A 22,211-nucleotide genomic window follows, 5' to 3' on the forward strand; every position below is an offset into this window, starting at 1 on the left:
GCTTATAAATGGTATCTCAACAGACAAAATTTTATTTGCAACCTCTAGTCCTCCTCTTTAATAACCAATTCAGCATTGACACTGATGTGATTGAGTTTTGAACGTTATTTAGGGTTGTTTTCCAGGGTTGTTTTCTGCACTCATTTTGAAGATCTGTGTGCCCTGTGTCTTAAGGTGCATGCCCTGGAAAGGAAAGAAGCATGCATATTCCTGGTAGATGTCCTGAGTTTTTGCAGTGCTTATTCTCAGATGAAGTGTGCTGTCCCATTTCAGCTTTTCACACATTTTTGCACAAATATCTTCTAAAAGCCAACAACCTTGAAAACAGCCACTAATCCTTCTTCCCACGCAAGAGAGAGCAGCTCTGTCTTTGTGGGGCAAGGCCAGGGGTACTTTCTAAGCGTTGTGGAAACGGTTTCACAACACAGTCACCATCCTGAAAACAAATGCCTATGAATGCAGTGAATCTGAATCTGTGTTCAAGCTACTTCCATCATACTTTTAGAATGCATGTCCCAGCAGCAATAAAGTTTATTTTTGAGTGAAATAAGCTTTGTTCCCTCCTTGTTTTTAATTCTAACGTACAATAGTACCAATGGCCTGACAATTCTCTTTGGCTGAAAGTATGTGAATTGTCGCCTTGAATTAAAAATAATAATCTCAGGAAGAAACTAATCCTTTGTTGATCTTATTGTTCAGTGGCACAAGGTATCTCTTTTGGAAGATTGTTATATGTAACATAATGTGTCCATCAAAGAGTTAATTTTTAATCAGTTTAGACATTTTTGGTTAATTATGCAAGACTTAGCTTTTGTGTTATTGTCTTTGCCCTGGTTTGCATGTCTCTGTAAAAGCAATTTGCAATGGCCATCTCTTAACATCTCAGTGTAGAGGGTTGTTTTTTTTAGATGGGGGAATAAGAGGGTTTGTGTTTTCTGGTTGGGAGAGTTTGAATAATGACTTAAGCCTGGTTAAGCAGATACAGTAGTTTGAACCACAAAATAAGGCAGCCAAAAGCCTTTATAGTCTATCAACATCATGAAATCAAAACTGGAGGTAGGAGAAATAGAAAGACAGTCTCAGGCATTTGTGAGTCGATTGCTAAGTTAACAAGAGTTTGAAGGAACAACTATTAAGTATAAAAAAAGCAAGAACCTTATTGATTACATAGGAAACGTGTATTCAGAGGCAAGCAACTCCTAATGAGATATGAAATTCTTTCTCCTTTTTAAAGTAACTAAGAAGTCAGCAATCCCAATTTTAAAAGTATCGAAAGGTAAGGTCAGACATTAAATTTATTGTCCATTTGAACACCCCTGGCCACACACAGGAACCCAACATGATGTGGCAGTTAGATACAAAGAATATCAGCCAACCTCAGTTTTCTGTAATTCCACAGCCAACTACAAGAGTGTCATCGCAGTTCTAGAAACTGCATTTAGGTAATATTTGTAACCTCCCCATTCAGATGTTACGGGGGGGGGGACCATTTATTTTGGGATGGGCAGGACTAATTCACATGAACGAGGAATTTGTTGTCTGAAACCCAGCCCTAAGATATGATTTCTCAACAGTCTTCAACAGTGGCTAATGAAGAATGGATATCACATGCAGCACAGTTTAAAATAGGCACAGTCAAGAGTAAGTTCTACTCAGTTAATAGGGTATAATTCATGTTAGGGTGAATTGTATCCATAGTTTGGGCTTTTGGTGTTTATAAGGAGGGGTGGGAAAGGGGGAGAGGTGTATATTGTGAGTCAGTGTGATGGTTCTTGATGCCCTTTTGACCATTACGTTCCTACTGTTTTGTTTCTCCAGAGGGAAGCCCCATTTGCAGTGGACCAACTTTGACCCCTTAGAATTCTTGGAGGAGTTAAAGAAAATAAACTCGCAAGTAGATACCTGGGAAGAAATGCTGAGTAAGGCAGACGTTGGACATGGGTATATGGATCGACCTTGCCTGAATCCTGATGATCCTGACTGTCCTATCACAGCGCCCAACAAAAATTCAACCAAAGTAAGTTAGCTTGGCCTTTGTTGGCCAACTCAGGAAATGTGGAAGGAATGGTGGAACCCTACAATCCTCAAAAATAAAATTCAATTTAACCCTCCTGAAAGTCCATTTTATAGGTACATATGGACAATGTATTGCCTATAGCTGTTCTTAGAAATCTGATAATAACAGCTTTCATATTGATTTTTAATTTTTCTCCACCTCATAACTTGAGATAAATGATAAATGATTATGATGTGATTGGGCTGAAGAGTAAAAAACCTGGAAGCAAACGAAGAAATGATAAACCAAACATAAAATGGATTCCAAAACAAAACAAAAAACCCAAAAAAGATAAAATGGATTTCAGACGTGATACTTTTAAGTTCCTCAGAAGAAGAGTGGTGTGCAAATGTGCCAAATAAATAAATGGCGGGCATTGCCACCTGGGCAGAACAATCTTGACCAGTCTTGTTTACAGAATTGTTTCATGTCCTCAGCTTTGTAAAACAGACCATGGCTTCACAGCATTTTGATTTAGCACTCCAGTTGGAATTTCTGTTTTATGTATTTGTTTATGGGTTGCAGACTGCTTTCTGTCTGTCTCCATAGATCTTCATTTGCATGTTGCTCCCAGTGTCTCCTGAATATGTGTTATGCTTTTTGGATTTTCAGATGTGGGCATGATAGGAGAGAGCGAGCAGGGGAATAGGCAATCTTGGGAAAGAGATGAAACTATTCCATATGAGTGTCTTCCTGGTAGTGTTGATTTTACCAGCTGTTTGTAGTGACATGCAGTACTGTCTTCAGCTTTGTTTATGCCCTCCTGCAAAGCAAGGGATTCTAGGATATCAAAGTGACTAGATTTGTGAGGCCACTAGGGCAGTTCACCAGCTACGTCTACTAAGTGCTAACTGCGACTGCCATGTGAAATGTTTGTCCCTGTTCAGCTTCCTCCAACTGTTCCTCAGAATTGGTTCTCGTATTTTGTCTCAGGAACATGTCTTATAATAGAGGCTGCTTTTGATTTAAATTATAAGTGGTAATATTTGAAATTTGCATGCATATGTGCATGAACAGAGAGAGGGTAGGTGGGGAGGAGAATGAATGTGTTATTGGACGCGTTATTGGATGAAAGAATCCCAAATTTGCAGTCGGAATTCGTTGTGCATGCTAAAAATAACTGTCTTGCATTCAGTTGTCACCGAGCTATGATTGTGGAACTCGCTTTGTTTTATGGATTTAGTAGCTTGGATCCAGAGCTCCCCTTGTGTGAGAGATTTATGCTTTTGGAGGAGAACTTGAGGGGCAACAAAAGGAAGAGACCCCAAAAGAATACTGATGTGCCCATAAATGCATAGGATTTGAAACTGATGCTGGGAGCTGTACTGAATTCTAGAATGAACTCCCTTGCTGTTGTCACTAAGCTTCAAGGCAAAATGGGGCCTTTCTTTGCTTCCAGTTGTCCATATTTTGTTTGGTCTGCCGTCTAGAGACTGGAGCAATTTAGTCCAGTGTCAGAGGTCTATACTCCATGGAAGGCAACAGGAATGTGACCTTACAGATTCCTTGACTCCCTAGGTATATGAATGTAAACATTTGGTCCCTCAGTAAACGGAGAATGTTCTGGTGGTTTCGGTCATATTCTCTACGTTTTCTGGGAGCTACCAAGGAAATGAAGTACTCAGTGTTTTCCTTTTCATTTTTGGTTGACAGTCCCCAGTTGCTGCACCCACCACCGGCACATTTGCAGCCAAAGGACCAAAATATATACTAAAGAACAAAGTTCTGTTGTGGTTCACCTCTCTAGGGATTCAGAGTGCTAAAGATCTGTTACACTTCCCTGAGTTGGTTGGCCAGCCCATGTCCATTCCAGCTGACCATTAATTATACAACTTTAAGAGGAATTTTGCCTGAATTAAAGAATAATGCGATCAGGCTTTACATTTTCATGGCAAATATCATTTCTGGTGTTACTGTAAGGGGGATACTAGAATGGGTATTCCAGATGATACGGCAACTGTATTTATTTAGTCCCGACACTTAAGACCCAGTCTGGGTGTACATCGCCATGTAAATGAATCATGGCTGAAAGACAATGTGTTCGACATGCGCTTCTTCCATCAGCCCACAACTTGCGTGGATTTAACTTGTACATTTTCAGCTTTACGCAAGTGGCAAATAAAAAGTGAAAAATAAATAAAAGGGGGCAGGGTTCCTGGAAAAATGACTTTGTCAGTCTCACCCGCCATTGAACACAAGAGGTTTTGACTACACGATTTGGCTTTAGGCACAATCCCCGGAACATAACCCCACATAAATATGAAGTACAGTATATTCTGGCGTATAAGACTACTTTTTAATCCAGGAAAATCTTCTCAAAAGTCGGGGGTCGTCTTATACGCCGGGTGGAAAATCTGGTTGAATATATCTCAAACTCTATATTTTAACTGGAAAAGTTGGGAGTCGTCTTATACGCCCAGTCGTCTTATACGCCGGAATATACGGTATTTTTACAGTGCAACTATGTTCCTGACTACTGCTTAACCCACACCCCGAACCCTTTCAGAGCTTGCTGCAGGATTTCTGTGTACCGGTACTAACAAACTTGTCTTTGGGGAGTCCCTGAATTCATGGTCCTGTTTCATTTTATTGTCTTGTGCTTTCTTATTGGCCTATGGTTCTGTAACATTTTTCCTTTACCTTTTAGCCTCTAGACGTGGCCCTTGTTTTAAGTGGTGGATGCTATGGGTTATCCAAAAAATATATGCATTGGCAGGAAGAGCTGATCATTGGTGGCACAATTAAAAATGGTACTGGGAAACTTGTCAGGTAAATACCAACGGCCTTGTCTCATATATCCCGTTTCTTTCTTTTGAAAAAAAAGTAAAATTATTGTGAAAACCTTTGCCACCTGTGGGCGAGGTGTTGCTAAGCTGGTTTGTCTATGGTGGGTCATGACGAAAGAAATCTTCTTCCTGAATGTTTCCCTGGCAATTTAATTGCTTTCTAGAGTAATCTTTCTTACTACATATTATTTGAACGTTTTGACAGTTTGTGCTAGTTATATATGCTTTCTGTACAGCGCAGTTCCACTTTGGGTGTAGCTCATCTAGAGTTACTGCTTTATTACAGGTTCAGCAGAATAGGGCTCAGCCAACTTGGAAGGACACAAAATTGTAATTAAAGTGTAGTTCACTTTTAAGCCACAGTGCTTTTGTTCACGCTTCACTCATAAGGTCTCTGTAGCAGCAGGCCTTGTATTTATTTCATACGCAAAAATACATATGTGTTTTTTCATGTTGTAAGCTGCCTTGAGCATGAATTGTGGAAAGGTGGCATACAAATAAAATTATGTATGTATGTTTGGATCAGGAGAAGAAAAAGCAAGCAATGTATTATGGAAACTGAGTTGCCAGAGAGCACCCTTCACCATCTAATAACGGAAAGATTTTCAGCAATTCAGCTGGGAAAATAGAATTTGTTGTTCATTCAAATGCTCATCACTGAATGCCCAGGGTACACTTACATGGAGCTTACATGATTTGAATGTATTCTGTCCCATATGTATAAAAATTGGGGGTCTGGTTTAAGGTAACGATCCTGTCTTCACTGATATAACCTTACTGCAAGTTCTTGTACCTGGAACAGAGTAACCCCCCCAATAATACCATAGCTGCCATTCTGACAGTAGGAAAATTTATCGGTAGCTCACAATATTTGTAAGTTCCAGTGCATGTGTACCAGATGTGTGTGTGTGTGTGTTATTTGCTTTATTTCTCCAAAAGGAATTTGAGACATTGAACAATGCAAATTGCTTTAAAATTATACAATGTTTAAAAGCAGTAAATCACATATACCAATATTAACATAAAAAATCCGAACAACAGCGAATATTTATAGCTACAGCATTAAGTAAATAAAAAAGCCAAAAAGGAAAAGCTTTCCCCCTCCCCCAGGTGTCTGGGATCCTGTCTTACAGAGGATTTTTTACAAATTTCACTTTAAGCAAGTGGCTGTCAGATCCTAAAGACAATTTGTGACTTTATTCTGTTTTATTTCCCGGCACTTATTCCCCAGCTTTTTGACAAACACTCAAGGTGTTTTACAGTCACAATAAAGCAACACATGGTGAAGATGAAGCAGAAATGAGGTGAAGCATATTAACATGCAAAGCCTCTTTTTTGCTTCGACAGACCATTGATCCACTTGCTCCTGAGTTGGCTTTTCCAATGAGCGGCAGTTCTCTGAGGTCTGAAGCAGAGATCTTTCCCAACCTTGCTAACCCAAAAGCCCCTTCAAGGTGCTCCTTTTAGGACGCCGGGCACTGAAAATGTCTTTGTTAAGAATGTCTGTCCTAAACCCTTTCCACCAGTGTGGTGTAGTGGTTAACAGCGGTAGACTCGTAATCCGGGGAACTGGGTTTGCGTCCCCGCTCTTCCACATGCAGCTGCTGGGTCACCTTGGGCTAGTCACACTTCTTTGAAGTCTCTCAGCCCCACTCACCTCACAGAGTGTTTGTTGTGGGGGGAGGAAGGGAAAGGAGAATGTTGGCCGCTTTGAGACTCCTTCGGGTAGTGAAAAGCGGGGTATCAAATCCAAACTCTTCTTCTTCTTCTAAACTCCCACCCCCCTTCCCCCTTGCAGTGCCCAGGCTTTACAAACCATGTTTCAGTTAATGACTCCTAAGCAGATGTACGAGCACTTCAAGGGGTATGAGTATGTTTCGCACATCAACTGGAACGAAGACAAAGCAGCTGCAATTCTGGAAGCCTGGCAGAGGATGTATGTTGAGGTAAAACAGAAACCTACCCGCTGAGCCATTTCTGGTTGGCTTTCCTAGTATGCTTGTGCAAATGTCCATGGTCTAGAGAAGGGATGGGAGAGCTGTTGTTGGGAGTCCATCTCCCATCCTCATCCCTGGTCCATAGCGTTCATAGAATCATAGAATTGTAGAGTTGGAAGGGACACCAGGGGTCATCTAGACCAACCCCCTGCAATGCAGGAATCTCAGCTAAAGCATCCATGGCAGTGAATGCTTCTTCAGTGAAGCTCCATACAGTAGAACTGGCTTGTGGGATGAGTGTGCCCTCTGTTTAGAACAGTAGCAGCAAAGGATTTTAAAATTGCCTTTTAGCTTTCAGTCTAGTTGAATTTGCCAGCCCTGTTGTGAGTGACGTTAAAGAGACATACAGCAGTTGTTTTCACTTGTGAATTTTGAATCCTGGTGCGCTCTTCTGATTTGCTCATCCGACAGTGAACTGCCATAGCTTTAAGGAGCTCGGCTGGCTTTAAAAAACACTTGGTCAGTGTGGTTATCCAGCAAAGGTGTCTGGAACACATTAGCCAGCCATAGAATCTGTTCACAGCTGCAGTCCCATTGGTGAGGTCATGTGACATTATCTGGCCTTTGTTTCCCAGGGGTTGACCTCTGCTAAGCTGCTTGTGACCTCTCTAAAGTGCCCAGCCAATGAAGAAAGAGAGGATTGCTCTTAAGAATTTGTTGTTTTAGATTAGAGGCACAACTGATATAACAACAAATCAGTTGTAGACTCTTGGATGGAGAGAGCAAAAAAATTAGACAGGGGGTGGGGGGGAAGCAGAGGAGACTGAGCGTGAACCGTCTTCAGTTTCACTATTTCAAATAAATTGCCATATTCCTCTCCTTTGGGGCACACAATCTTATTTGATCTATAGCAGCCTGCTGAGCCTCTCTACCAAGTATGGCAATTATGTAACAAAGAGTTAATGACATATCCGTGTGTGTGTGTGTGTGTGTGTGTGTGTGTGTGTGTGTGTCTGTGTGACACACACACACACACACACACACACACACACACACAAATAAAAGCTGGTTTTATAAATGATATCCCCTGCAGGAACGCATTGTATTGTCCCCCTTTGCTTGATCACTCTTCCCATCTCCTTCTCACAGATCGTCCATCAGAGTGTGGCACAAAACTCTACACAGAAGGTGCTTTCCTTTACTACAACTACCCTGGAAGACATCCTAAAATCGTTTTCTGATGTCAGCGTTATCAGAGTTGCCAGCGGCTACCTATTAATGGTAAAACGAACACAATATCGCTTTGATTCTTCATAATGTTCCTGCGACTCGTTTTAAAGCAACCCATCACAAAAGCATTCCTGCGCTCACGTTAAAAACTGCATTTGGGGCAACCTGTTCCTTCATGTCCGTATCCTAAGAGAACCTGTGGCTCATTTGAGAAAGTGCACACAAGGGATAGATGGAGCACAGGCTTGATCTCTGCGGTTTTCAGCTAAGCCAATGTTTGGGGAACCTCAGGCCACAAACTATCTAGATGGCATAGAATGAGCTGTTCAAAAGAAAAGCATATTTACCATATGTTTGGCAGTGCCCAAACATTGATTTTAATAGGAAAAAAATATTGCTGGTACAGCCCCTTTAACAATTTTGTTTTGTTTTCACAAAAGAATTATTTTTATGACGATACCAAAATAATAGTACACTTACTAGCAGCAGCCCATATTACTGTATGTGACAATTGGGAAAAAGATAAACCACCATTAAATTCTATGAGGCTAGTGCAAGCACCCTGTGTGATCCCATGAATATCATTAAACAGCAACTTTTATTAAATAAAATTACTTTGGACATAGTTTACCTTCTCCGAAAAGCTTCTAAATGAGTCTTAAGCATCAGAAGTCCTCGTTCAATAATGGTGAGGCTGGAGTGAGAATCTTGCTCAAGATTACTGGATGCTATCATTAGGCTTTCCATGCACTTGCTAATAAATTCTTGCTCTTTCTCAAGACCCGTTTTACCTAAAATATGATTTACAAGGAAACGTTCCGTAAGCATGATGAAACTTATCTGTCCCCCTAAGAAAAAGGAAGTTAAACTACTACGGTATCACTCATACACAACATTGGACTGAGCAATGCACAGTATCTTAAATTGAATTATATCATACCATTAATATAATAGGAGTTAATACACTGTATAGCTGCACGACTCACATCTCCAGACTGTGCTCTTAAAGCAATACCCCAGAATTGGTCCATGCCACACAACTGCAAAAAAGAAGTGAGAAACTGGGTTATTTCTTTTATTCTAGAACTATCTGGCTCTCTGAACTATTCCTAGACCAATCCCCTTTCTCTCCAGGATTAACGCCTTGCTGGCTCTTTCCTATACAGTCCTTGAGTGCTTTTATCAATTTGGAATGTGTCTGTGAACTCTGATAATGACTCTTGCTTGCCTAGATGGACAAAGTTGGGGTGGGGGGTGGAGGGAGAGGGGGGAGACTTGTGAAGGAACCCCTGGCTTATGTGTGACTGGAATGCAGCCTACTGTACAAAGGTAGGTCACAGTCACTTTCCCCTCTGGCCACACCCAGTTTTGTCACCAAACCATGGCGGCCCCCGCCCCCCCAAAGATTGCCGAAGAAGGAATGTGACCTGAAAAATGTTCCGCTCCCCCAAGTTAAACCGCCTTTGCTAGCAGAAAGGCATTTGCCTGAGACTTGTCAATCTGAGTTCAGACTCTCTGACAGTATTTGAGGAGAAGGAGCCGTTGCTCTGGCTCAAAACTGTGCCTTACAATATCTGTGTCCTGTAAAAAAAAAGTTTATTTCGTAGGCGAAACTTTTGGCTAGAAAGGGGCAATGTTAAAATGTGGCTTGCTTTGTCTGAAATTTTGCTTAGAAAGACTCAACAAACCAACCACCTCTCTTTTGCTCTGCTTCCAGCTTGCCTATGCCTGTTTAACCATGCTGCGGTGGGACTGTGCTAAATCCCAGGGTGCCGTGGGGCTGGCAGGAGTCTTGCTGGTTGCACTCTCAGTAGCTGCAGGATTGGGGCTGTGCTCATTGATTGGGATTTCCTTTAATGCTGCCACAACTCAGGTACTGAATGGATAGTTATTAAGAGTTTGGTCAATTTATTTGCCAGGATGAATGACTGGGAGAGGGAAGGGGCTGGAATGTAAAGAGCTCTGGGATTGTACCTACGCTAGAATGCCAAGCAATGGACATTTTATAAGTTTAAGCTGAGAGAATAGCCTGCGGTTAGTCAGCACACAGACTGAATGGGGAACGTGTGGTTGTTATTTGCATTTAAAGGAAATAGTGGAACTGTAGTTTCAGCATGGATAGGTACATAGGTAGAAACATCCCACAAGATGCCAGTGGCCGAAAAGGGCCCTATAATTTCGCTTTGGGATTTTGCACAAAAAAAGAACAGAGCTTTCTGTATCGGGGATGTATCAAGCATTAGAGGGGAACAGAAATCTGCGTGAACAAATTTGGGAATTATCTCAATTACCTGGCGGGTCATAATTACTCAGGCGGGTCATAAGCCTCTTATAAACACACTTGGTTCTTGTTTTGTTTTTGTGCAGGTTTTACCCTTTCTTGCTTTAGGAGTTGGTGTAGACGATGTCTTCCTTTTGGCACATGCATTTAGTGAAACTGGGCAGAACAAGAGAATTCCATTTGAGGTAATGGCCAGTTGTTTGGGACAATGCAAACCACTATATCTGAGCTAGAGGTGTATGTATGATTCGTAATGAAGGTAACCAGGATTAATGATGCCTTCTTAATTTTTTGTCCCGAGTGAAATTTCTTAGATCAGATAATTCTGGCGACAAGAAAACATCTATTTTCATATCATTCACAGTAGCAAATAGCTTCCTACAGATGAAAATGTATCATTCTGGGTAAATTTTGCACTCGTTTTCTAGACAAAACAAAATAAAATAAAAAATTCCTTCCAGTAGCACCTTAGAGACCAACTAAGTTTGTTCTTGGTATGAGCTTTCGTGTGCATGCACACTTCTTCAGATACCAGGTTGGTCTCTAAGGCGCTACTGGAAGGAATTTTTTATTTTATTTTGTTTTGACTATGGCAGACCAACACGGCTACCTACCTGTAACTCGTTTTCTAGAGTGAGTCTTGTGAAATAACTGGTGGGTAGCTCATGCCAAATCTACTGCGCTGCAGAATTTTATTTTCAACATATATTTTTTTAATGCCAGTATGGCATTAATAATACAATAATGTTGCCACTTTTTATGGATAGCATAGATTGTGTCTTATAACTGTGCATGTCTGTCTGTCTGGTCTATATTTCCAGTATGCGATAGTATGGTATTCTACAACTTTATATGTATTTTTCAGGACAGAACAGGAGAATGTCTGAAACGCACTGGGGCAAGTGTGGCCCTTACTTCCATCAGTAATGTTACTGCATTCTTCATGGCTGCCTTAATCCCGATCCCTGCTCTGCGGGCATTTTCACTCCAAGTAAGTTTATGAAGTTGTTTGCTAACACCGGAATTGCTCTTGGTCCTCATTAAGCTGACTGTGGTTTGATGTTTGCATCTGAGTTGTAATGTGATCTAAGGGGATGGTGCTTGGGAGAACAGAGCAGAACTTCCCATCGGCAATTAACTCATCGGGTGGTTCTTTCTGGGTTGAGAATAATCGCCATCACAGTTCTGTCAGTGTTAGTGTAGGCACCTAGAGTAATCTTAGAGGTATGTCACTCACACAGTGTCCATGTTTTCATGTACACGGTGGACAGAAAATGCACTTGGCGGTTATGTTGCCCTTATTTCACAATGCCTTCGTTCGAAACTTGGTACAGCCTTAAATGAGAAAATGTTGATTCAGCCCTCGGAAAAACCTTCCTGGGCATCATTGGCTTAAGAAGTGTTTCAGGGATTAGCCGCCCTGCATTCTGTGATTCTCATCTGCGAGCCCCACTGCAGATTCCTCAGTGACACAAAGCAGGCTTGGCAGTAACTGGGGCTAGAGCTTTTCTGTAACAGAAGGCACGTCGGAATGGTACAGTACGATTGCATCTTGCACGGGGCTTATGTTCCAAAGATGGTACACATATGCTAAAACGAATGTACCTGAAGCACTCTTGTGCGAGCATCCTTACCCTTCTGGAGCCCTCACTGAGCAAGTCGTGCCCCTCCAAGAAAGGCAGGGTGCTGTTAGAGAGAGAGCGGGGCATGCCTGATAAGCAAGGCAGAGAGAACTTGAAAGTTATTTCCAACGCTGGGAAAACCCAATGCAAAAAGAGCTCTTAAAGTGTGTATTTAATTTGACTTGTGTGCATTTAATTTGCCCAGTTTCAACCAGCCTTCAACCATGCAAGGCTGAAAGCGCACGAGTTAAACACACATAAGTTGTGATTGTACTGTATTTTGATGTTCAGTTCTGAGGGTTATTATGTAATCAGCCTTCCTTTTTATGCTATTTTTATTTATAGTTTGGTTGACACCTGGATTGTTTCATATTTTACAACTGTTGTTTTTCATTGTTAGGCTCAGAAAAATAGGTGAGAGATAGGATTTCATATATATATAGAGAGAGAGATATAGGTTGTGCAAAAAAAAGTTTATGGTTCTTTGTTTACTCACTTAGCTCTTTGCGTACTGCCGTGGTAGGATTTTGATACTGATTCCTGGTGGGAGCTGTCCACCCGATTAAGGGAGCTGTCCACCAGAGATGAAATCATGTGTTGTAGTTATGTAGCTCATGTAATAGTAGCAGCTATCACTTAAGTTATATCTAGGTGGGGCCAGATGAGGTGTCCAAGGTTTCTATACACCCCAAATTATTAGCAGCAACCAAAGAGTTTGCCTTAACACTGGTTAAAGCCACACAGACAATAAAACCATGATTGAGATTGTTCTGGTATTCGTTGCTTCCTACTTAGTGCAGAAGTAATGCCTCACCGTAGTGAACATACGTAGTGATGTGCGCATCAAAGCATGGCTTTGCATCCTGGGTTGCAGCTAATACTTAACCATGTGTCGGTTGTTCAGATGTAACATGTAATCATAGTTTAAGAAAAACAAACCATGGTTAAGCATTGTATCTGGATAAACAAAAGGTGCAACTGCTATGGAATGTTGCTAAACAACATTGATCATTGCTCCTTTTCACCTTAAACAATTGCCCCAGTCACTGAGATCATGCCACATTCTTTTTAGCACCGGAATTGAATGCGTGAACTCTGAAGGCTACACCTTTGTGTAAAAGCCCTGCTGTTACAGAACACTGTAATAGCAATGGCACTGCATTGCTGACCCATGTTTTCCAGGAGTGCTCTTCTCTAACTGTGCTAAACAGTGTGCACTGTCTGGAATGTAGAAATCTGGGCTTGCAGAAGTTTCTGTGGATATTCTTATCCCAGCTCACCCCGCTCAGATCTGTACTCCAGAAGTATAGGTTAGCACTGATACAAACCAGGCTTAATTTATAATGTGTGAATGGACTCTGAGTCGACTCTTGCGTTATAAAAGTGTCAAATACTGTACTGAATCTGCAATTAAATCTCTTTCCTGGGACTAGAGTATGCTTGTGTGGTTAACATGATGCTTTCGTATCCTTTCTTGGTACATCACTATTTCTTTTGTAGTGGAGGGATGGAGCTTATACATGAAGTTCTTTCCTTTCCATTAGCTGATAAAACAGAAGTATAGACCAGGGGTCCCCAAACTAAGGCCTGCAGGCCGGATACGGCCTGAGCGAGCCAATTATCCGGTCCGCGACGACCGGCACCCACTCTTGCCAGCACGGCGAGGTGCGGCTGCCCATCTCCGAGTCGGCACGACGCCAGAAATAGCTTGTGCGCATGCGCAAGCGTCATTTCCGGCACACTTCCAGGTCTGCGAAGGCCCTGCGCATGCGCACAAGCTATTTCCGGTGCTCTGCCGGAAAAAGCGAGTGTGCGCGCATATGGTTGCGTGCTCCCCTGCCCTCCGGCCCACCGCGCAATTGGCGCCGGAGGAACTGGCCCAAGGCCAGGTAAGTTTGTCGACCCCTGGTGTAGACTGATGCTTTTGAATCCAAACTCTCTTCAGCAGAGCCCTTGTGCCACCTGCAGAGTGTGTATGTGTTCTGTGAATACTAGTGGTCACCTTGAACATTTTTGGAGGGTTTGTATGTGTGTGTGTGTGCATGAGCCCTCTTCATGCTTTCTGCTTCATAGTCATAATCATGATATTTATATTTTTCCAAAGACAAAATTAAAAAGCACGGATGGATACTGCTAGGGAAGAGCTCTTTGAAATGAGCTCTGGGAGGCTTTCCTTCTGGCACAGCTCCAACACAGAGGATTTATAGCTCACTCTGACCTTGGTAAAGACTTGGTAACTGTACTTTCTCAGCAGTCATTTTTCTACCCTTTCTGTCTGGCTCACCAATCATTTTTCACTCTACTTGACCCTTGACCTAACTAGAGGAAGCAAGAATTACAATTTTTCTTAATACGTGTTGCAACTATTGTGGGAGATGCACACACACACACACACACACACACACACACACACAAGAGTGGTTTGTAAGCAGTGTTATGAAAAGAAGTTATAATCCACAGCATTAAGTCGTGTTTTTACTGAGATCTCTTCTAATTATTGCGAGCCTCTGCTCATATTCTGGAGTCCCCTCAGAGTGGCAAAGGCAGTTGTTTCACCCCCACCATTCTTTCTCCCCTTCTCGGTCTGTATAGCACTTCTAATTCTGTTACTTTTAACTATGGACTCTGAATCGCTGTGGTCTAAACCACTGAGCCTCTTGGGCTTGCCGATCAGAAGGTCAGTGGTTCGAATCCCTGCAACGGGGTGAGCTCCAGTTGCTCTGTCTCCTGCCAACCTAGCAGTTCGAAAGCACACCAGAGCTAGTAGATAAATAGGTACTGCTGCGGCGGGAAGGTAAATGGTGTTTCCGTCATGGTGTTCCGTTGCACCAGAAGCGGTTTAGTCATGCTGGTCACATGATCCGGAAAGCTGTCTGTGGACAAACGGTGGCTCCCTCGGCCTGAAAGCGAGATGAGCGCCGCAACCCCAGAGTTGCCTTTGACTGCACTTAACCATCCAGGGGTCCTTTACCTTTACCTTTAGTATGGAACACAATTTTCCATAGTTATAACATCTACTTTTGCAGATGAATTTCCTGCCCTGTCCACACAGAGGCAGTCCCATGATCTGTGTGCTGCACTCAACCTCATTGCCACATCAGAAGCAGTTGTAGCAAGAGAGCCCTATTCTCTTGGGAGGGGGCATTGCCCACAAGCATGTAATCCAGAGCAAGTGTATATTGTTGAATCATGAATAGTACCCTGGGTTCCCCCCCCCTTTACAAGGCTGTTGAATGCTCACTTCTTTATCCTCTCCTCCATTCTTGAAAGCTGATGTACTGTGCAACTAATAATTCTGCTGCAAATGAAATCAACATATGAAAGGCATGCATGTGTTGTTAAATCTGTAATTCTTCCGAAAGAAAGAATTTTAAAAAATTGATTGAAGCATATTCCCAGCAAGACTCTCAATTGCCTCGGAATGTCAGGTTTTTGGTATATTTGCATGGTGCTCATGATTTTCAAACTTAAAACCAGTCTCTAGTAAAGCTTTGGCCTCTTGGAACATCAGCTTATTCTTGTGCGCTATCGTTGTGCCTTACTGCATATCTCAGTTGCCCATCTTTTCATGCATCTGTTCATGATTTGTTCTTTCTCTCGTAAATAATGGGCACATTTTTTGTGCACCACTCAGGTTTGTCACTGCAGATCTTTGTGCGCTCTAAACCACTTTTTAAAAAATTGGATTAAAAAAAAAAACCAGTTTGTACTACTGAGGTGGGAACGGCTACACTGAGACCTAAGTAAAGTAATAATGTCCAACCACGGTGTTCATGTGCTGTAATACAAAGCATGTCACCCTAATCACGTTATATGTGGCAGGTGGAATTATATGCAAAGGATTTGTATTGAAAATCCATGATTATCAAGCATATTAGAAAAAAAGCAAAGAGTAGCAAAAAGAGAAAGAAAGAAACCCCTTGTCAGCAGTTGATATATCTCTTATTTGTTCCTTACGACTTTGCCAGGTGTGGCCAAATTCAGGTGGTGCATTTAATTACAGTATTCAGAATCAGCTGGCCATGCCAGCGGCTTTTGGGTGGTCTGTTTTTAAATGTGGATTTATCCACATTTACAGTCCTTCGCCCTGTCTTTGTCTCATTCAGATTTGTTTATTGAAGAATTCCTGTCTGTCTCGGAGACCTTCCGCTGCCAAAGTTAAGAAAGCATGGCAATATAACAGGTTTTTCTTTTTCTTTTCAGCAATGTTTATTTCTGTTCATCTCGATAGGAGCCTAACCAGCAGATGGGCTTAAACAGAGTGTTGCTTTGACCTTTCTCTATCTTTGTTCCCTTTCCTCGAGACATTATAAGATAACAATCAAGGCTTCATTGGCTTTTGAGGCTCAATATCTGTAAAATAATCCAGCTGCTTAGAGAGAATAAATGGCTTCCTGACAGGGTGAAAACCCAACTTTCAGTCTTCCATATCAATGCCTGTTTCTGAACTTCTTTTGTTTCAGGCAAGGTGGTACATTCTCCATCCCACCAAGCTGTTGATTTAGTTCAGTTCAAATGACTATCAAAGGAGGTGCTGATGTTTTAGATGTGAATGATGGATCTCTCTGAAACTTTCACTGGGTTAGCTTTTGTTGCTCAGTAACTGAGAGCCGCCAGCGTGGAAGTCAGATCCTCAAATTGTATCTGTAGTTATACTTTTATTTTCTGTGCAGCGATCAGACAGCCTCTTCTGAACACCCATAAGTGAACTGCTTCCTTTTGGAATCCTTTAGTACCTTATCGGCTTTGATTCAACATCTGCAGGTGTACGGTATATAACTTAGTGCTCCTGAAATGAATCTAGACATATTCATTTGTGAATATGTGCACACATTACTTGTGCCTGTTTTCAAAAATAACATTTCATATTGCACTTTTGCCAAAGGAAAAAAATACTGCTGAAAGTGAAAAAAAGGAGGAAAAAATAATCTCTTATTTTTCCTTTTCTCCCCCGCCCCATCCCGTCTAGCTATGTTTATGAGGTATGTTCAGTCTGGAAATTAGAGAGAATGCTCAGGAGTGTTTGGCCCACAGTGAAAAGCAGTATCTGGCATTTGCCAACAGAGAGCTTATTTGTGTTTGAGGGAGAACACTGCTCCCCACTAACGCGGGGAGGTGGTGTGGGAATTTGTGGGAGTGATACAGGTCAGACAAGACACAGTGTTAACATATGCAACAAGGGAGATGGCTGTAGCAGTTGTGCCCTAAATATTACGTCCCCTCGCATAGTTGTGTGAGGTTCTCCATCCTGCACTTCTGCTTCTTAAAATGGAGTAAAGCCTGGAGTTGTGGCTGGCTGTGCATGGAGTCCCGAGACAGAACGCCTGTTAGGGTTCTAGGATGAGAAATGTTAGCAATGTGCTCAAGTTCCTGTGTGTTTTCTGGAAACAGGCTGTTTTGTGCTAAAGTGCCCTTTCCCAGCACCTAAATTCCCCCATGTGAGATTGACATACTGCCAGAAAGTCTTAACTCCATCCTTCACTCCCTGTCAACTGAGTTGTTTTCTCCTGTTCGGGGTTTATATACTGGTGGTGCTGTGCTGGGGTGCAAAGTTGCTCCGTACCTGTTATGGCAACGTGACGTGGGGCAATTGTTGACGTGGGGTGGCAATTTTTCAATTTCCTCCTCTTCCATTAAAATCAACAGGAGGGAAATTCTTTTCGACCAATATGGGGCTGTGCACTGTGTCAGGGCGCAGCCATGAATTGAAATTCACCCCCCTGCTCCATGCTACCCATGCCTTGCCCAAGGTTGCTCCCCATTTCTGCCATTCCACTTGCATATTTCCACCAGCAGAATGGCTTTGCTGCCAGAGCTTTCCAACGGTGAATCTATCCATAGCAGTGGCATGCTTGGCATAGAAGGACCTCTCAAATCTAGTGCCCCTTGAGCAAGTGGTTATTTAGTAGTACAGTATAAGTTAGCACCCCTGATCTAGGTCCAAAATTTGCTCTTGGCCAGTAGGTGAACCAGTGTTAGAAACAGACATGAAAGCTAGGAGCTAAATAGCACCTTAAACCTAGGTTATGGGTGCAACAATGGTCTTAGGCACACTTTTTTAAATAACAAGCATACAAAGCTGAAAATGAATGAACTGCAGCTAAACTCTAGTCCTCATCTGAAGACTGCAAAAAACAAAGCAATACTTCCCCTGCCCGCGCCCCTAATATTCTTAAGAGGCATTTTTTCTCCAGTCTTCAGAGACTGGCTGGAAATGGGGAGGCAGAAAAGGTCCTCCTTTCCTTCAACTCTGCAGTTTTAATCTGAAATCTTAGGCACAGTACTGCGCCCAGAGCTCAGAAACTGCTCACGCTAATGAAATCCCTTGTCGCAAAATGCGCCTAGAACAATGGGAGTTTCGAACGCCGGGGTCAACTGTATGTTTCTAAGTAAAGGTGATTCAGTTTTTGCACCAGAACTTTATGTAATTCTTAACAGTTGGTCATCACAGTGTGTATTGAATAGAACAGCGTCATGATTTGTCTGTACTAAATGCTCCATATGAAAGGCAATTTGGAGCCTGTTTAGACAATACAGCTCTCCCTGGAAATGTAGAGCCTGTTTGGCTGATCCTCCCCCGCTCCTGAACTTCAGGACAAGGCGGGATTGATAACATGTCCTCCCTTTCACTGCATATAGGGACGCGGGTGGCGCTGTGGTGTAAACCACTGAGCCTAGGGCTTGCTGATCGGAAGGTCGGCAGTTCAAATCCCCATGAGTCACGGGGTGAGCTCCCATTGCTCGGTCCCAGCTCCTGCCAACCTAGCAGTTCGAAAGCACATCAAAGTGCAAGTAGATAAATAGGTACCACTCCGGTGGGAAGGTAAACGGCGTTTTCGTGCGCTGCTCTGGTTCAGAAGTGGCTTAGTCATGCTGGCCACATGACCTGGAAGCTGTATGCCGGCTCCCTCGGCCAGTAAAGTGAGATGAGCGCCACAACCCCAGAGTCAATCCGCAACTGGACCTAACGGTCAGGGGTCCCTTTACCTTTACCTCATATAGAATATAATGTCCTACATGGGAAATCCATTCCATTAAACATGGAGCCAACTAAGTTTTTCTCAGTGCGGACCCATTGAAATTAATGGACCTAAGTTAGCCGTGCTCATTTATTTCAGTGGGTTTATTTTGAGTATGATGGCGTCTCTTGCTTCTGCATGCCGTGATTTTGCCCATAAGCCTGAGATGGTCTCCCAATTTCAACATTTGTTGCGGCCGGGTTAGTGGGTGATACCCTCTGAGAAGGCTTTCTGTTGACGCAGTGGCCAGAATTCTCGCCAGAGAATATACATTTCTAGGACTGATTTCCACTCTCAATTCTTCCCTCGTGAGCTGTCTAGCAAAGAAGCATGCCGTGGTCTCTTTCCTGTAGCGAGAGCCCTCCATGCAAACACAAATGACTGTATCCCTTTCTCTGTGTGCGCTTGCTTGATGATGCACAGTGTCCCATTTTCCTTTGAGTGTGCTTAGTTAGTAGGAGAAATAATGCAGGCTGTTGAAACCCATTTGTTATCTTACTCCCAGCTTAAACGTGAAATATTTAAACCCCTCTTCTCCTTACGCTTCCTTTGTTTCTGTCATAAAGTCTTTAATTTTTACTTGCGAAGTCTGGGAGCGAGGAGGAGGGCTCAAGGGGAGGAAAAATGCAACTCCTGAATGCCATTAGGAGCGAGTTGCAGATAGCAAGGTGAAAGACTGCCCGACAGGCCTCCTCATCTGCTCATCATCTCTGGCTATACAATACGCCCGCTCTCCTTGGGTGGTCTGCGAGGAATGGCAAAACCTTGGGCAGGGCCCCAAGCCTATGAGGCTTTCTCCCTCAGTGACTCCAGCACAGACTTCCATTATTTTATTTCAGTTAACACATGCAGCAGCAGCTGCTTTTTGAAGCGGCGGATTACTAAGGGGTTCTATTCCCCCCCTCCCCGTTTTTTTTTTTCCTTTAAAGCAAGTTCTGTTTGTAGCTGAGGGAAGATACACAGGACTTCTGTACAAAATTTCAGAATGTTTTGGGGCTTGTTTGCTTTTAAACTGGCTCTCAGTTAAATGCGGACCTTTCTCCTGCACCGGCAACTAGGCCGCAACTCGTAAGGCCGCAGCCTCCGCCAGCTTTGTTGATTTTCAACAGGGGAAAGCTTGAGGCCCTTGGGTTCACACTCCTCTCTAAATGCTGCTTTATTTGAAAGGGTGGGCGGTGATGCGAGGGGCCTTTTCCCAGGGCTAATAGTTGGGTGTCCGTCCGTCCGTCCGTCCCCACACACACAGCAGACTCCTCTGAGATTTCCTACTGATCTGCTGCAGTTTTTGTGCTGGGACTGCATTCTCATTTTTTAATTTTTTTAATTTTTTAAAGACGTTTTATCGAGGAAAGGCTGTTCACCATAATCAAGGAAATTGCCAGTGACAAGAAGCTATAATGCAGCTCTGTAGCAAAACACAATATATTCAGCATGCCATGGGAGCACTCAGCAGAACAGAATTGTACTAAAGGAAGAATTGCTGGGAGGTGGCAATTTCTGTAACTGGTTGTGTGACGCATCCAACACAGAAGTTTTGAGGAGCAAAGCCCACTCTCATGGGCCGCCTGCTATGCGGGTGTGACCCAGTGGGTTTCCTTGGCAGTGGCAGGAAGTAGTGCTCCAGTCACACCAGGCGGTGATGGGCACCATTTTGTTTCCCCGCAATGCTCCAGAGCGGTGATACATCAGTACGTTTTGGAAACTGAAGTGAGACAGGCTGAGCCAACTGTCGGGTGCTTCTTGGGGTGCTGGGGAAATGGGCAACTGCTCAAGGATGCCGTCTGTGCCTATCAACATCTGTTAATACAACGACCCTAAAAACATATGAAAACTGGCTTAAGGCCACTGGTCCATTCATGCACCCCTGACCTTGTTGCCACCTTGGTGATGGCTTTTCTACCTCTTGCTGTTTGTTCTTCCTTTCTATGGGGGCTTTAAAGAGGGCAAGAGGGTAGCCAACCTTTGATTCGGCCCCTGTAGTTATCCCTTTTGAAAGCAGTTTGATTTCCAGGTGATAGTAAGCAGGTTTACCTCCACATTAGGGCAGAGTCTAAAGCCACGTGATGCAGATACCGTGCTTAAGTGAAGTTGGTCTGGTTTGGACAGTACCTGCATGAGAAGCCATCCTGGAACTCTGTTTTAAAAATTATGTACTGGTTAGTGGATTTCTTTCTTGAAGGACTAAAGTGGTGGTTAGTGGGGCTTCCAAGGATAGTCTTAGTCAGTGGTTGTCTCTCCAGCCACATTGCAGTTGTCTGTCTTTCGAGCTTTGCTAATTTGGGAAAAATAATAATGTTAATCATTAGTGGATATCTTTATATCTTTCTTCATAAGCTTTTGAGGTAGGTACAAAGCCTCCGTCAAAAGGTATATATAATGAAATACTACAAAGAATATTTATGATAAAAAAATTCTCATGGTCAATTAGGAATGCTAAAATACTCCTTTAATCCATTCCAGCAAAATCTTGAGCACAAATGAGCCAAATTGGACTTACAAATGAAAGAAGTTTTTGTTTTTTTCTAAAATGCATCCTCCATGTTGTAAATGTGCCAGCTCTGCTGATATTAACTGTCGTTCTCTGTTTGCTTCTATAGGCTGCTGTGGTTGTGGTCTTCAACTTTGCCATGGTTCTGTTAATTTTCCCTGCTATTTTGAGTATGGATCTGTACCGCCGTGAAGATCGGAGATTGGATATATTCTGTTGTTTTACAAGGTGAGCGGATAGGATGACTGCATGGACTGTCATTTTAAGCAGAACGCTTTGCTGTTACTGATAGCATGGCTTATACACACATTTCTTAAAATGGAATTATGTGGCCATGATCAAGCTTCCTGTGCCCGAAGCACATGGAGACCAAGATACCTGTCACCTCTGCATGAGTGGAGAAACAAGCATTGTTGCCACATGGCAGGAAAATACAGCTGATAAAGCTGTCTACATGGTTAGAGCTGCCATGTAGAATGTTTCCAAAGAAGCCATCATGTTATAAATGCTGGTATAAGTCCATCCTTACTGTGACTAGAACAGGAAGCTATTAACTTCATGCTTTCCATGTGAGTAGCTTCATTGCCAGGATTTAATGCAACAGGAGTAAACCAGGCATTTCCCCATTACCCAATTAAATAGAAGTCATTTGAAGGATCTGCTTGGGAGCAAAAAAAAATGTTGGTACCCTGGCTCTGTTACCTCTGCATCACATTTGTTGAAGGCCATGGAGAAGGGAATAATCCACAGATGAATTTTCCTTGCAATTTCTGTATCCAAAGCTGGGTCATG

General features: G+C 42.8%; 1 protein-coding gene across 1 annotated transcript in view; it reads left to right on the forward strand.

Moving 5' to 3' along the window:
- PTCH1 (patched 1) overlaps positions 1 to 22,211 on the forward strand; it is a 92,755-nt gene that overhangs the window by 40,290 nt on the left and 30,254 nt on the right. The window contains exons 6-13 of the mRNA XM_033164665.1: positions 1,819 to 2,017; positions 4,704 to 4,825; positions 6,641 to 6,788; positions 7,929 to 8,060; positions 9,727 to 9,882; positions 10,377 to 10,475; positions 11,156 to 11,281; positions 21,529 to 21,647. Coding sequence (XP_033020556.1) covers positions 1,819 to 2,017; positions 4,704 to 4,825; positions 6,641 to 6,788; positions 7,929 to 8,060; positions 9,727 to 9,882; positions 10,377 to 10,475; positions 11,156 to 11,281; positions 21,529 to 21,647 — 1,101 coding nt within the window. The remainder of the gene's footprint in view (positions 1 to 1,818; positions 2,018 to 4,703; positions 4,826 to 6,640; positions 6,789 to 7,928; positions 8,061 to 9,726; positions 9,883 to 10,376; positions 10,476 to 11,155; positions 11,282 to 21,528; positions 21,648 to 22,211) is intronic.

The sequence above is a fragment of the Lacerta agilis genome, chromosome 11, assembly GCF_009819535.1.
Source record: "Lacerta agilis isolate rLacAgi1 chromosome 11, rLacAgi1.pri, whole genome shotgun sequence".
Taxonomy (NCBI): Eukaryota; Metazoa; Chordata; class Lepidosauria; order Squamata; family Lacertidae; genus Lacerta; species Lacerta agilis.